This window comes from Chlamydotis macqueenii, chromosome 1, assembly GCF_036417535.1.
Source record: "Chlamydotis macqueenii isolate bChlMac1 chromosome 1, bChlMac1.mat, whole genome shotgun sequence".
Classification (NCBI taxonomy): domain Eukaryota; kingdom Metazoa; phylum Chordata; class Aves; order Otidiformes; family Otididae; genus Chlamydotis; species Chlamydotis macqueenii.
In genome coordinates, this window is record NC_141556.1 from 128,173,760 (window position 1) to 128,188,283 (window position 14,524).

General features: G+C 38.7%; 1 protein-coding gene and 1 pseudogene across 1 annotated transcript in view; both read right to left on the reverse strand.

Moving 5' to 3' along the window:
- The window catches only part of IL1RAPL1 (interleukin 1 receptor accessory protein like 1), a 774,364-nt gene that overhangs the window by 377,725 nt on the left and 382,115 nt on the right, over positions 1-14,524 (reverse strand). Inside the window, exon 3 of the mRNA XM_086740214.1 lies at positions 3,929-4,208. Coding sequence (XP_086596340.1) covers positions 3,929-4,208 — 280 coding nt within the window. The remainder of the gene's footprint in view (positions 1-3,928; positions 4,209-14,524) is intronic.
- LOC147602275 (NADH dehydrogenase [ubiquinone] 1 alpha subcomplex assembly factor 8 pseudogene) lies at positions 1,765-3,033 on the reverse strand (annotated as a pseudogene).

Genomic DNA, 14,524 nt, shown 5'->3' on the forward strand with positions numbered 1-14,524 from the left:
TGACCGGTCTCCACATGGACATCGAGCCATTGACCACCACTCTCTGAGTGCGGCCATCCAGCCAACTCCTTATCCACCGAGTGGTCCGTCCATCAAACCCATGCCTCTCTAGTTTAGAGAGAAGGATGTCATGCGGGACAGTGTCAAAAGCTTTGCACAAGTCCAGGTAGATGATGTCAGTTGCTCGTCCCTTGTCCACCGATGCCGTCACCCCGTCATAGAAGGCTACCAAATTGGTCAGGCACGATCTGCCCTTGGTGAAGCCATGTTGGCTGTCACCAACCACCTCCTTGCTCTCCATGTGCCTTAGCATGGTTTCCAGGAGAATCTGCTCCATGACCTTGCCAGGCACAGAGGTGAGGCTGACCAGCCTGTAGTTACCTGGGTGTTCCTTATTCCCCTTTTTAAAGATTGGGGTTATGTTCCCTCTCTTCCAGTCATCGGAGACCTCACCAGACCGCCACGACTTCTCAAATATGATAGCCAGTGGCTTGGCAACTTCATCCGCCAGTTCCCTCAGGACCCGCGGATGGATCTCATCAGGACCCATGGACTTGTGCACCTTCAGGTTCCTCAGATGATCCTGAACCTGCTCTTCGAGTACAATGGGCAGTTCTTCATTCTCACAGTCCCTGCTTGCACCTTCTACAGCTTGGGCGGTGGGACAGGAACCCTTGTTGGTGAAGACTGAGGCAAAAAAGTCATTGAGAACCTCAGCCTTCTCCATGTCCTGGGTAACCAGGACACCAGTTCCCTTCTGGAGGGGGCCTACATTTACCCTGGACTTTCTTTTGTCCCCTACGTACCTATAAAAGCTCTTCCTGTTACATTTTATATCCCTGGCCAGATTCAGTTCTGCCAGGGCTTTGGCCTTCCTTACCTTATCCCTGGCCACTCGCGCAGCCTCTTTGTAGTCCTCCCAGGCTACCTGTCCCCACTTCCACCCTCTATAGGCTTCCTTTTTTACTTTCAGTTGGTCCAGGAGCTCCTTGCTCATCCACGCCGGCCTCCCGGCCTTTTTGCCCGACTTGTTTTTCATCGGGATGCACCTCTGCTGAGCTTGGAGGAGGTGCTCCTTGAATATGGACCAACTTTCCTGGGCCCCTCTTCCCTCCAGGGCCGCCTCCCATGGCACTTGGCCCATCAGGTCCCTGAAGAGGCCGAAGTCCGCCTTCCTGAAGTCTAGGGCAGAGAGCTTGCTGTGTATTTTCCTTGCTGCCCCGTGGATCTTGAACTCCACCATGTCGTGGTCGCTGCAGCCAAGGCTGTCCTTTAGTTTCACATCCCCCACCAGTCCCTCCCTGTTGGTGAGCACAAGGTCGAGCATGGCACCCCTCCTTGTCGGCTCCTCTATCGCCTGCAGGAGGAAGTTGTCATCCACGCATTCCAGGAACCTCCTGGACTGCCTGTGCCCTGCCATGTTGTCTCTCCAACAGATGTCAGGGTGGTCCCCCATGAGGACCAGGGCCTGTGACCGTGAGGCTGCTCCTATCTGCCTATAGAGCACTTCATCTGCTCTATCCTCCTGGCCAGGCGGCCTGTAACAGACCCCTACTGTGACGTCCCCTGTCCATCCCCATCCTCTAATCTTGACCCATAAGCTCTCTGTCAGCTCCTCCTCCATCCCCAGGCGGAGCTCCACATACTCCAGCCGGTTGCTGATGTAGAGAGCGACACCCCCTCCTCGTCTCCCCTTCCTGTCTTTTCTAAAAAGCCTATACCCCTCCATGTTGACGCTCCAGTCGTAAAATAAAAAAATTATTTCCCCGCAGCGTCTCCGGGCCGGTGCGCGCGGCTCCGCGGTCACTTCGGCGTCGCCTTCGCCGCCCGGGCGAAGCAGTCCCGCAGCGCCTGGAACTCCTCCAGGCACGCGTCCCGCCGCAGCTCCGCCGACCCGGCCGCCACCGCCGCCACGCACTGCCCGTAGGCAGCCGCCTGCTCCCCGCAGCCCGCCAGCACCGCGGGGAAGCGCCGCAGCCACGCCCGCGCCCGCAGCCACACGCCCCAGCCCCCTGATATATTCCTCTGATTCGGAAATTAGGATTGTGTCTTCTACCCATAACCATCTTGATCATACCTTTGAGAAGTTCCATCCAACAAATGTAAAACTGAAATACTGATATAACAACAAGCACAGACTTCTTATACCAACCCTTTAACCAATACTTGCTTATTCTAGTGGGTCTCCTCAACATGAAAGGCTTTGTAACAGTTCATAAGAGTATTCAGGATCACAAACTAATTAGTACTGTGTCTTTTTAAAAATCTATCATCAATCTACATTTACAAGCACTGACAACTGGAAATTAGACATGCACTAAGAAAGCAGTGTGTATCTTAAAGCAGATTAGAACATGACCTTACCTACCTCCAGATTAAAAAGCAATCAATTTAGAAAAAGCATTAATACAGGTTAATATGATAAACACATTTTAAAGTATGTCTGATTATCTAAATTCAGCATTTATCTATACTTGCTGGAAAGTGCAATGTCAGATATTCAAGGTTTTTTTTTTATCTAAAGAAAAGGGATTAATTACGGTATTTTAAATAACACTATAGAATAATTGACAAAACTGTTGCAATTTTCATGTCTACTGTTACACACTTACATGAAAAAAATATTAATCTAAACATAACTAAATATTATCCTTAAATACTTTAACATGTAGGTTTTTTGTGTTTTTCTTTTGCAAAAAAAAACCATCATCATCAGAAGTACCATGTTGAAAATGCTGTTGATCAGTGATGTGATACAAAATGTCTGGTTATGTAAAGAGCTCCAAGAAAAAAATGTTTTTTAAAACACATCATCTAGTAAAAATCTCCTTCACACAACCCTGACAGCATTTCCTGCGCATCCCACCCCCCCTCCCTAATAAAAGTGGTAGACACTAAACATCTCCAGGTGCTGAGAAAACAATGTTCTTATTTTGCTTGCAACACTGGAATAGCATCATTGTAGATTCCTCCACTCAATTGCCTTACTCTTTCTTTCTGACTTTTTCTGTTGAGTTTTAGTAGCAAGACCATTTTTATAGATATGCAGACAGAGGAACACTGCTTCATCTGTTCAACTAACTGCAATAACCAATGGTTTCAAACCTTTGAACTATTAGTAGCAACTCTTTTCTCTACTTTCTATATACAAATTCTATTTTGCATAATTTCACATCTAGTGAAAATCTAGTATAAGGCTGTGAAACAATATGAAAGTGCCCAGATGATCTTTTTAACTGCAGAGGGCTGGAAACAATATCTCAGTGCAAGCCATTTTAAAGATGCGGAAAGAAGCTGAACACCTGTTTCGGAAAGCAAGAAGCAGAATTTCATCCAAGTTATGGTGATAAAGCTTGATAAATCAGAAGGTTAAATACCTTTGGAAGATATCTGGCACCCAGCCTCTATTATCAGATTAAGCTAGATGTGATTCTAGAGGATATATGTCCGTAAAATGCTGAAATTTCACCTTACATTTTCCTTGATAGAACTACTTGACATCAAATAACATTATTTAACAGAAAAAAAAATTGAATTAAATGAAATAATTTAATAAAATTCATATGAAATTAAACCTGAATGTGAAAAACAAGCTTTTTACTCTAGGGTAGTGATTGTAAGAGTTAAACTAGAATCATAACCAGAAACACATGACTTATGCATCCAGTCCCACCCACCCTATAAATTTTAGATTTTGCTATAAATTACCTAAATTTATAAAAAAAAAAAAAAAACCAACAATTTAAAATGTTCAAGACCTTAAAAAGTAATTTCTACTTAAGAATAAAACACTTCAGGAGGAAAATAGCAGGAGAAGAAGAAAAAGCAACACACTTAGAAAACATTTTTCTTTGGCACAAAAGTCTCACTATTAAGAGCCTTGTTTCATATCACATTAATTAAAATGCAGTATATCAAAATATAGTACCTTATAACACACGCATAAAGCCCGCTGTCTTGTACCACTGTTGGTCGGAACCAAATGGAATCTTCTTCTTTGCTCATTCTAGTTCCATCAAAAGCTATAGGTTCCTCAAAATCTCCAGGTCCAGAGCTTTTGTACCACATTAAACTAAGTCCAGCACTTTGGGCTAGGGAGTAATTAGCTCTAATGTATCCATAAAAGAGTGCACATTTTATACGAACAGGTTCTCCCACTAGAACTTGATATTTCTTGTAATCCACAGACCAGTCAGTACATCCGTCAGCTAAAAGAGAAGAGAAAATGACAAAAGATTATCAAAGACTTTAGAGAGCACTAGTCACACAGCAACCTTTATTGTGGGAAAGTGCTGCATTTGAGAAAAGGTCCATTGAGTGACTATCAATACTGTTTTTAACTGCACTTTCACACTGTTAATGTCATGTACTTGTCTATGCAGAACAGAGTTATTACAAGATTTTGTGTTAAATCTTGGTCATATTAAGCAATTATTCTTTTTTCTTTTGTGGAACTACAGTATGACCAGTTATAAAATACTGGAGTGGAATTAGTGCAATATAGAGACCATGTGGTATACAAGAGTGTCATAATCTGTGAATCACATCAATTAAATACATGCAGGGTAACCACCTAAGTGAAAGAAGGTATTACACTGTCTCAGAAGACGTTAGGACAAGGAGCTGTGGCCTGAACCAAAAAGCGTGAAAGTTTGGGTTAGCTTTGAAGGAGGAGAAGAAACTGTCTTAACAATAAGAGCAAATGTGCAAAAAGATACTGCCAGGGAAATTACTGTCAGTATTCTTAATGGATTATTCAAGAACAAGTTAAGCAGATCTTATGTGGAACTCCTGACTCTCTAGAAGTACATTACAAATTAATTTACATTATTTATATTTTTTTTTCTGTCCTGGTTAGCAATAATTCTAGAATAATTTTCATATTCTTCATCTGTTGAATAATGCCACACACTACCAATACTGTCCCACAATAACTGTTAATCAGAAAGCAATACTACATTTGTTTGACCTTCTGAACCACAGCAAAAAAACCAAACCCCCAAACCAAAAGAACACCCAACCTCCTTATCCCCTATTAATTTTAGTTATGAATACCAAAACAACAAAAGGACAACAGATACTTTCGACAATAGCTTCCTTAACAAAAACTTATGGTTTTGTTTTTTTTTTTTTTCCCCGAAGGAATTTCAACCATGGAAATCCACCATTAGATTCATTCACTTAAAAACTTGATGTCCAGCCTCAGCTAGATAATCAGGCCATGGATCCTGCCAGTAGAAAGCAATCAGTACATCCAGATGACAATTTATTTTCTTAAACTCATATAAATATTTGGTCTTTGAATTTGACACTTCTTTTTATTAACGTTAAAAGACTTGAACAGCTAGCTAGCTCAGAAAATCAACTAAAGTCATATCAAATGCCTCTCACCCTAGAATTGGTTGAATACTGACTTTAATGCAGAATTCAACCTACCCTGCAAGATAAAGCAGTATTAGCACTTTAAAGATAGACAATGTTTTCATCTCTTATTTCAGATAATAGCATGCCAGTTAGCAATTTTTGAGATTTACATTTAGATAATACCACAGTACTTACTATACACAGCAAAATAAGAAAGACACAAACATCTCCACACATCACTGTATAAGTAATAACCTAAGTCAATACAACACTGAAAGATGGAGGAAAAAAGGAATAAAAATTTTGGAATCAACTTGCACTGTGAACAGAATTCACATAGAGAAATATTTCATATATCTTTGGTTTGTCTCCTCTTGCCTTTACTTTTAAGATCAGCAAGGGACAATTATATGTCCCGGTTCCAATTTTTCTGCCCAACAGTCCCTAAAAATTAACAAACTTTACCAAACCCTAATAAGAGACATAGAGATACTCTTGCAGGAATTGAAATGAACGGAGACAAGGCTACACTATTATCTTCCCCATAGGACTTAAGAAACTAACTTCTATTTAAGACAAGACTACGCTATTAGCTTCCTCATAGGACTTAAGAAACTAACTTCCATTTATTTCAGAATTCATTTACATCTTTGATCATTTCATTTTTTACCTTTCTGAAAGAGCATCCTCTCTCTGACCTGATTCGATTTCTCTCTGCTTTTAAATCCCCATGCCAAAAATGAATTAACAGGCACCTCTAAGCAGCCTTAATTCCATTATATAAGTTACCAGGTAATAGCTTCTTCATGATACTTTATTATCAAATTGTAATCTTGCCTTTCACTGCCTAATTAAGTTAGTACACTTTGGTTTATAATATTAGTCATGTTTTCTTTCTCGGAATATTCAATTCTAATAGTTCCCAGTTCCTTGAGCTTGATGAGTCCATGAGAACATAATGCGGAATAAACAACTCTGTTTCAAGTCTTCTATTGAATAAAGGATTAACTACACAAAGCAGATATTCTTGACTTTATTTCAGCATGGTATTCCTCATTAAAAAAGTGCTAAGCATCACTTGCAGTCCAGTTTGATAGGCTTAGGCAAACATGCTAGCAGATATTCTATACTCACACACAAAACCAAAGAGAATATTACCAAACACTTGAAAATTAATAACCTGAACTATTCTATGATTCTATAGTGACTCCATCACTTCCCTGGACAGACTGTTCCAATGCTTTACAACCCTTTCAGTGAAGATTTTTTTCCTAATATCTTAATAATTTTTCCTAATATCCTAAAATCTCTCCTGGCACAATTTGAGGGCCTTTTCTTTCATCCTATCACTCGTTACCTGAGACAAGAGACTGACATCCACCTAGCTACAACCTCCTTTCAGGTAGTTTTAGAAAAAGATTAGGTCTGCCCTAAGCCTCCTTTTCTCCAGGCTAACAACACCAGTTCCTGCAGTTTTTCCTCAGAAGACTTGTTCTCTAGACCCTTCACCAGCTTCATGGCTCTTCTTCGGATACGCTCCAGCACCTCAATGTCTTTCTTGCAGTAAGAGGCCCAGAACTGAACATAGTATTGTAGATGTGACCACACCAGTGATGAGTACAGGGACAGAATCACGTCCTTATTCCTACTGATGACACTATTTCTGATACAAGCCAGGATGCTGTTGGCCTTCTTAGCCACCTGGGCACACTGCTGGCTCATATTTAGCTGGCTGATAACCAGCACCTCCAAGTTCTTCAATCCAAAGCAATGTGTGATTAATTGACCACAACCCCCATTCCCTATTTCCCCTGTGCCGCTTGTGGGAGAAGGAGGTAGAGATAATTCATAATGAAGTTAAGCCTGGGAAGAGGGGATGGGAAGTTATTTTTTTTTCCTCTTATTATCCAGCTTTGTTTTTATTATTAATAAATTAAAATATTTTTCCCCAAGTTGAGGGGTTTGCCCATAACGGTAACTTGAATGATGTCTCCCTGTCCTTATCTCCAGTCTCAAGATTCTTCATGATATTATGTCTCCCGCATTCTGTTGGAGGATGGGGAGAGTGAGTGAGAGACTGCATAGCTTAGCCTTGAGCGGGGCTAAACTACAACAGGGGTCAATACTGCTTCCAGTCCTGTTTGACATCTTTAGTAATGATCTGGATGATGGGGTACAATATACCTTCAGCAAGTTTGCTTATGAGAAAAAACTGAAGAGTGGCTGATACAGGAGAGGATCATGCTGCCATCCAGAGGGTGGCAGGCTGGAGAAATGGACTGACGTGAAGTTCAACAACAATAACTATAAAGTCCTGCATCTGAGAAGGAACAAACCCATGTGCCAAGATGTGCTGGAGAACATCCACATGGAAAGCAGCTTAGCAGAAAATGACCTGAGGCTCCTGGGGAACACCAAGTTGAACATGAACCAGCAATGTGCCCTTGTAGCAAAAAAGGTATGCTGTGCCGCATTAGTCAAACCATTGCCAGCAGGTGGAGGGAGGTGATTCTTCCCCTCTACTCAGCACCGATGTGTCCATATCTGGGATACTGCGCCCAGTTCTGGCATGCTCAGTACAAGAGAGACATGAACATACTAGAGAGAGCCCAACAAAGGGATACAGAGATGATTAAGGGACAGGAGCCTCTCTCCTAAGAGCACAGACTGAGAGCTTAGACTGTTTAGCCTAGTGAAGCAAAGGCTGAGGGAGGATCTTATTAATGAGTACAAATTCCTGAAGGGAAGGTGCAAAGAGGACAGAGCCAGGCTCTTTCCACTTGTGTCCAATGACAGGACAAGAGGCAATGGGCACAAAATGAAACACAGGAGGCTCTTTCTAAACATTGAGAAACACTTTTTTATTGTAGGGGTGACTGAGCATTGGGACAGGCTTCTCCATGCTCAGACACCTCCAAAGGCAGCTAAACATAGTGCTGGACAAATATTTCTAGGTGGCCCTGCTTGAGCAGGGTTTTGGGTCAGGTGACTTCTATAGGTCCCTTCCAACCTCAACCATTCTGTAATTCTATTATTTATTACAGTTATATACGGAGATATTCTTAAGACACAAACACTCTTCTGTGATATTTTGTGATAACAGTAATATTTCAGAAAATAACTTGATAATCTGTGTTTAAAATACTCCTATTCCACTGTAACTGCGGAGTATAAACAGAGACTTAAAACCAAATAATGGAATGAAAAATGTACTGTTGTGCCCTGAGAAAAATGAGATTACTGTGAACACTCAAACGGATGATAGCGTGCATGCACTGTAACTGATACTTCCTACATACACTCTGCTTGTGGTGTATAGAGCACACGTGTTTTTCAATCTAGGAAAACTTGAGTGTAGATTTTTCTTTTGACTTTGGCCCCTGAAAAATGTTACATATTTGTATGTATGTTAAACAGTTGTGTTACTGTTTTCATAAATAGAAACAGAGAAGAGTAAAGGCTTAATGTTCATTCAGACTTGTTAATATTAATTAAAATGAGGGATGTCTCCTATATTTTGTATTTTAACTATGGCCCATTTCTATTTTGACTGGGTTTTCTTTCGTTTTGTGGGGTTTTTTGTGTGTGTGTATAAGTAGGGCATTGACCAAAGAAAATATCCAGTATTTTCCTTCTTAGTTATGGCTGCTACAGACAATCAACATCTACATTTATACTGGTTCAAAACAACTGTGGAAAAAAAAAATATGCTCAGGACTTTTCAAAGTTTTTATTTCTATAGTCACATCATCAAGCAGTCAGTCATCTTCTATTTTATTTTATAAATTGGAAAATACTTGAATAATTCAAGAGCTTTGAAATTTCAGAACTGCCTTCAAATGAATGGTTGTAGTCCCTAATCTCTATTTTAATATGCTGCCAGTTATTGCTACACAGAATAGCACAGTACAAGGTCCAGGATGAATATCATTCATTCGGTTTGGTGATTTCAGGGTATGAAATAAACCACACTACATCACTGTCCTAATAATGAGATCGTTCTGCTGGATAAACAGGCTTCTTGTAGGCTATACCTGCTGATAGGACCCAGCACACAGAATATTAAACATTAATGAGAAGATCTTCCTCTTCATTTTTCAGGATCATATGTATTGTTTTCAAGGAAAAATTCAGTGCTGAAAAGGAGAAAAAAAAAAAGCAAGCTAATAACTTCTGGGTCCACTGCTACAGCCTGGCTTCATTCAAAAGCTTCAATTCAATTTACAGGTTTAAGAGTTAGTAGAGGTCTTCAAGTTTGCAATACATTGGTGGAAATCTGAATTGCAGACATCTAAACAATTTAGGTCTAACAGTTGAAAACAGTTATCGCAAAACAGTTATAACAATATTAGTAAATTCTCCTAAATATATTGCATTTAATAATATTTAATAAAACTAAAATTAGAATTAACAGGTTTGGTTTTTTTTCCTGCTTATCTGTGTTTGTAGTTCTGTTCTTAATGTAATTTCCTAAAGAGAGATTTATGCAATGTCACTGTGCCTTCTGCTTATTTGTCAGCTGCTTCAGGGTTTTTGAACACATTAGGCATTTCCAAATAAATCTGACAAAAAAAAAAAAAAGAGATATCTCATAAATTGTGAAAAATGGGCACATAAAGGAGAAAGCACCAGGTCTTGTTCCTAAAGCTGGGAACTTGTCAAGGAAGACTTTAGTGGATACAGAAATAAGATGGTAGTATATACAGAGAGTAAATATGATGGGTAGAGAAAGTGAGCAAAGGATAGTGCAGCAATGCAGCTAAGATTTTTTTTGTGTAGAGTGGAGAAGTGTGGGGCATAATCCGTCAAGAAAACAGGCTTCCTTTAACTGACTGTTCATAAAAAAAAAAAAAAATTCAAAAGTTTATCAAGCGATGTATAAGACTCAAGATTAATTTCTTTAAAATGGTTTTCACAATAATATTTTACCATCAAAATCACAGTCTGTTCTGTATTATCTCTTTTTACCCTGGTTGTTTCTTCTTGCTTTTTGCTTAGACTAACTACAATAAGAAGAAAAGAAAAAGAAAAAAAGATTTTATACTTTATAGCACACTCATTACAGTGCCTGAGCCAATTAGCTCTATGCAACAGAACACATGATAACGCATGGTATTCTAGCGTATGTTCTCATTAGGAAGAAATGCAAAGATTTTATATTTTTGGTTTATATATCCTTTTATTTGCTATAAAAATGAACTCTGATAGTAATACAGAAGTGGAACTTAGAAATGCAACACACCGTGATGATAAGAAAGAGAACATGGTCAGTTCTATTCTTAGACCACTTAGATTTTCTACTTTCAAAAAAAGTACCAGTATAAAATTGGAAACATGAAAAAAAAATGGACTTATCATGAATACTGATGTTTTCAAATGACCACGTCAAGCATATTTTATATATGATTACATTTCTTTTTGCACTAAGACTGCTATTACAGCTTTGCACATTACTATGCTGCACTTCTGTTCGAGATAGCACTTTCATTTTGAAATCTCATTTTTTATTCTCTTGAAAACTTCTGAAAAAAAAAATGTTGTCGGTTAAAAACTTACATATTTCGTTCTCAGTCTAGAAGTGTGTAGTGGCTGGTATGAGAGGGTGCCAGTAAGGGAAAAAGAAGATGCTGAAGGACAGTTTAGGGAGATAAAAAATATATTTTGATACCATTATCTATTAAAGAAGTTAGCTCCTAAAAATTGCAATTGTCCCAGCCTCATGTGAGAGAAATTTTAAAAGTGGCAGATTTGGTTGCTGCAAATCAACTATCCCACAGGAAAAGGACTAAAGGAAAAAGAAAGCAATGATTTGCCATAAATTAATTAAAAATGCTGTATTTCTTTGCTTCAGAATGCTGCACTAACATGAAATAGAGTACATATGCCTAGGTATTGGACTACGTAGAGGCAGAAAATACATGAAGATAGCTTTTTGTCTATCTAGTGAAAGTTTTTGTCATTCTCTCTTTCACCTAAACCAAGCCAAATTAAATAATATTTTTAACCTGAATTAATACTAATCCTTTAATTATCACTATTATGTTGTAAAAAAGTTCAACTATTAAAGCTATTTTTAAGAAAAAACATGGAATAGCTACAGTATGCAAGACAGAGCAACCAAATGACAAACAAATGCATGCTGAACTTCCTAAGTTTCTACTCTAAACTAAGAATACTTCTCTGACGCCTATTCAGTCCCTCTCATTTATTTCAAACACTTCTTTTCTGTTTCACCATGTTATGTAAACAGGAGGCTTAGTAAACACACATTTAAAGGTAGCCTAGCCCATACTTACATACCAGGTTCTGGTGGGTTGACCCCAGCCAGCAATCAAGCACTCACACAGCTTCTCAATCACTAAGCCCCACCCACAACAGGACAAGGGAGAGAACAGGGAGAGCGAAAGTGAGAAAATTCATTAGTCAAGATAAAGATAGTTTAAGAAGTGAAAAAAAAGAGGGGGAAAAAAAAAAGTGATGCAAAGGTACTCACTTACTACCTCCCATAAGCAGATCCATGCCCAGCTAGTCTCTGAGTAACAGCTACCTTGAAAGCCAAAACCTCCCCATTTGTACCGCTGAGCATGATGCTACTTGGCATGGAATATCCCTTTGGCCAATTTGGGTCAGCTGTCCCAGCTCTCTCCCCTTCCAACTGCTCACCCCACCACCCCAAGCCTACTTGCCTTGAGGAGTAGAACAGGAAAAACAGAAGCCTTGATGTGGTGCAAGCATTGATCAGCAATAATAAAAACATTGGTGTGTTATCAACACTGTTCTAGTCAGAAATCCAAAACATGGTACCATACAGGCTGCTATGAATGAAAATTACTCATACAGACCTGGTACACAGATCCCTAACCTTTGGTGTGTTTCTATGTGCTACCTTCTTTCAATTATTCATTTTCATCTCAGAGATCATATAGACACTTACAGCATAGAGAAGGCAGCATAACATAATCAAAAGTCTCAAAATATGTTTGTTTAGTAGATTAATTTCCAAAGCCTAATATTAAACTGCATTAACAACCAGTGCCTGTCTGAAATGAATTGTTTCTCATTTGTTATATTTACTATACATCTTTATTTGAGGACAGTTCTACATCTTCTGCTTCTTATGTGGCTATACTAGAGTATCTGTGCTTTTTTTTTGGACCTTAAGAGTATAAGTCTCTTCCCCCCCTGCTCCCCAAACATACTATGATTTATTCTGAAAGACAATGTCTACTCAGTGCCACTGTCATACAATTTCTATTGTTCACTACATGATTTAGATATGGAATCTCAACATTACTATGTGAGCAAATGAAGTCTGGTATGTATTGGTCTTAGAATTCCCCCTGGAATCCTCTGGAATTGCAAATGACTGGAACAAAATAGTAACCCAACCTGAAGACAAACTACCATAGGAAGTGGCTACACTAATTTCTAAAAATTGAACAACCACATGTAAGGATGTCTTTTAGAAAGATTTCCAAGAAAAGAGAATCTCTGGGCCATACTGGTGTATCATGTTGTATAGCAGATGGTAAATTAGTTAATCTCTTCCATAATCTCTTATTACTGAAACTGCTTCTGCAAATACATTCTGTTCTTCAGTAGCTTCATTTTGGAGATTATGAGGAAGATCAAGGATTTCTTCATGTTGGAATTTCAGTAGCATTTGAGTAGCAGCTGCATTTTATACCTTTAAACTTTTTTCCTACAAAGAACACAACTGCTGAATATTACAAATAAGTTGTTAAATATCAGCTGAACTGTGATAACTAAACATGTGAAGACCCTCCACTCAGAATAAATATGAGAAAATTCAACAGATTAGTTCATAACACAGGAGGATTAAAATTAATCAGATTATAACATATGCCTAGGAGAGTGCAAACACCTTGTTGCTGTGACTTAGCTGGTGGAAACTTGTTAAGCTACATTACCATGACTGTGCGACTAGGACTGTGCAGAAATGAAAAGAATTGCAGTGACTGCTTCAGATGAGCTGAGACCCAAAGAAACACTATTTCTTTCAAACAGACTTTGAATCAAAGGATTATTTTTTACTTTATAGCTTAAAAGATTAAATGTTCTAACCATATAATTTTTAAGTGTACATAAGCCATGAGATCGCCAGTAATAGTACATATTAAAATAATTAAATATTTCTGTTTATTAATATGTACTACATCACTTTCATTCTTAAAATACTGGGAGAGAGAATATATTGAAACTGTGATCTTGGATTAACAATATAATTTTTTTTTTTGTCAAAATATATGTTAATAGCATACAACTCCTAGAGACTTTGATGACTATTTATTGCCTGTAGGTAGTCCTACTAGACTTGAACTATAGACACAGATTTATTTAAAGCCCTATATGTGTCAAATAGACATTTGCATGTATACCTGCAATCAAACAGAAGTTAAAATACAGTATAACATTTAAAAGCATAAAGCAGATCTGGGAAGTTTTTTTCTTTTTCTCTACTCACTATGACAAAGTTATTTATTTCTCCCAAATTTGACAACAATTTCTTAATAATCTTCCGCGCATATGACTGTTTTGACTTGATTAACTGTGTGTGCATTTGCATGCAAAAGAACCTATCTAGTAATTACAGTGTTCTTGGACAGGATGATGTCAATATGTATATCAGTAAGTTAATACACATGTATGGTGTCATCAGGAATCTGTTAAGTAAGGCTTTACTAATCATCAGTGGTTTTGAGACACTCCAGAAACTTTTTAAACACTTTAGGAGAGAATAATGTCTTCTCGCCATAGATGTTCTTGGGCAGCTAAGTATAGCAGCGGTGGACCCACAGACTGAGCCTGGAAGTCATGGGGGCAGAGAGGTCTGGAACAGCAGCTGCTTTGTGGCCTGGTTACGACTTCATGGCACCAATGTGTGGCTTGGCAGTGAGCACTGTTGTATTGGGAGACAAGAGGGTTTTTTTCACAGGAAAGGTCAAACCGGGATCTACATTGCCCTACCATCAGACGGGTAAATAATGATTAAAGATGGGAAAAAACCAACAAATCGCATGCTCCATGTAGCTGTCTCTTCAGCAGGTGACACATTTACTTTAAAACATAGTTGTCCTTTTTAACAGACATAAATCTATTCTATGTTGTGTGATTGCACCTCTTAACAAATTGCAAAAAA